Raw genomic sequence first — 2077 nt, 5'->3', positions numbered from 1 at the left:
ATCAATCCAAACATTCATCTCCCCTCCCAATAAATAACTAACAAAAAAAAACATCTTTTAGCTATCATCCAAGCTTAGAGTACCGAATTCTCCTCATTTTCATGCACGTCTCCCTCTTTTTCCACTTTTCATTCATTATAAATACTCCAACTCTTCCTCAAACTCATCATCACTCCCAATTCTTCTTCTTCTTTTCAAGATCAAATGGCTCGTTTTGGTGCTTGTTCTTGTTTATTTGCTTGTGTTGTTCTTGGTCTTTCTATTTTTACTAGTGCACAAGCACAAGCAAGAGTACTATTAGTGAATGGAGATGGGTTTGTTAAGATACAAAGGAATCAGTTTGTTCTGAATGGCTCTCCTTTCCTCTTTAATGGTTTCAATTCATACTGGATGATGCATATAGGTGTGGATCCTGCACAGAGAGGCAAAGTCTCTGAAGTGTTCCGTGATGCGGCCGCGGCCGGTCTTAGTGTTTGCAGGACTTGGGCTTTCAGTGATGGCGGTTACCAGGCTCTTCAGGTGTCTCCTGGGGTTTATGATGAACGAGTCTTTCAGGTTCAGTAGCTTCTTGATGTGCATCATGTGTTTAGCTAAATTCATTTATTATCATTAATGCTATTTTGAGTAGAGATCGATATATATTGAAATGTTGCTTGTTAATTGTTTACAGTCACTGGATTTTGTGGTTTCGGAGGCGAAGAGATATGGAATCAGATTGATTCTGAGCCTCGCTAACAACTTCAAGGACTTTGGAGGAAAGGCGCAGTATGTGCAGTGGGCTAAGGATGCAGGACAGTGGGTCAGTGGTGAAGATGATTTCTTTACAAACACAGTTGTAAAAAATTATTACAAGAACCATATCAAGGTAATTAGAGTAGTATAAAGATTCTGATGATGGACATGCATGTACACTGTATATATATGATCAATTTAATATTTTTTTGATTGCAGAAAGTATTGACAAGATACAATACCATCACAAAAGTTGTCTACAAAGATGATCCAACAATCATGGCTTGGGAGCTGATCAATGAGCCACGTTGTCAAGTAGACTACTCCGGAAAGACAGTGCATGTAAGTATGCATGACAAAGGAATTAATACGTGCGTGCATGCATACAGATCACGTAAATGGTTGATCATAACTTTGATTTCATGCGCATGCAGGCTTGGGTGGAAGAGATGGCTGCTTATACTAAATCCATAGACAACAAGCACTTGCTAGAGATTGGAATGGAAGGGTTTTATGGTGATTCAATGCCTGAGAAGAAGCAATACAACCCTGGTTATCAAGTTGGCACAGACTTCATCACCAGCAATCTTTTACATACCATTGACTTTGCAACCATCCATGCTTATCCTGATGTTTGGTGAGCACACACTTCAGCTCTCTAAATATATATAGTCCATATATCAATCAATATCTCTATATATATATATATATTTAATAACAAATTCTAATTAATATATGAATGCATGTAGGCTGTCAGGAAAGAGTGAAGCAGATCAGACAACATTTGCACAAAGATGGATGTGGAGTCACTGGAATGATGCAAGCAAAATACTGAAGAAACCAATAGTGATTGCTGAATTTGGCAAGTCTGACAAAGATCCTGGTTACTCAATGATAGCAAGGGACAAGTATATGAGCACCATTTACTGGAACATCTACAATTTTGCAAAATCTAGTGATGGTACCTTTGGAGGAGGTCTTGTGTGGCAGCTCATGGCTGAAGGGATGCAAAATTACTATGATGGATATGAGATCATTCTCTCAGAGCATCCATCCACGGCTGGGCTGATCACTAGGCAGTCCCATGCAATGGCCAGTCTGAGCCATATGATCAACTAATTAATTTTTTTTTATTATTGAACAAGATGATTATTTGAAAGAGAGTACGTAGTAGAATAAATTGAAGATGGTGAAAACAATTGGAGAGTAACGATTTTCTTGATTGTTTGTTTGGCATTGGAATGAATATGTAATAATAAAAAGTTTGATTAATACGAAATAATTATTTCAAAGTTTGTTTCAGTGGTTTGGGATTTTGTTTATTATACCTGGCATTTGATCTGAA

At 37.7% G+C, this 2077-nt stretch overlaps 1 protein-coding gene across 1 annotated transcript; it reads left to right on the top strand.

The window, feature by feature from the left end:
• Positions 1-204: 204 nt before the first annotated feature.
• LOC120270213 (mannan endo-1,4-beta-mannosidase 5-like) lies at positions 205-1851 on the top strand. Its single transcript, XM_039277243.1, has 5 exons — positions 205-555; positions 671-865; positions 952-1074; positions 1167-1369; positions 1482-1851. The coding sequence occupies exons 1-5, from the start codon at positions 205-207 to the stop codon at positions 1849-1851; spliced, it is 1242 nt and encodes a 413-aa protein (XP_039133177.1).
• The last annotated feature ends 226 nt before the right edge of the window (positions 1852-2077 follow it).

The sequence above is a fragment of the Dioscorea cayenensis genome, chromosome 10 (assembly GCF_009730915.1).
Source record: "Dioscorea cayenensis subsp. rotundata cultivar TDr96_F1 chromosome 10, TDr96_F1_v2_PseudoChromosome.rev07_lg8_w22 25.fasta, whole genome shotgun sequence".
Lineage (NCBI taxonomy): Eukaryota > Viridiplantae > Streptophyta > Magnoliopsida > Dioscoreales > Dioscoreaceae > Dioscorea > Dioscorea cayenensis.
The sequence above is the reverse complement of the archived record's forward strand: the minus strand, read 5'-3'. Positions and strand labels throughout refer to the sequence as shown.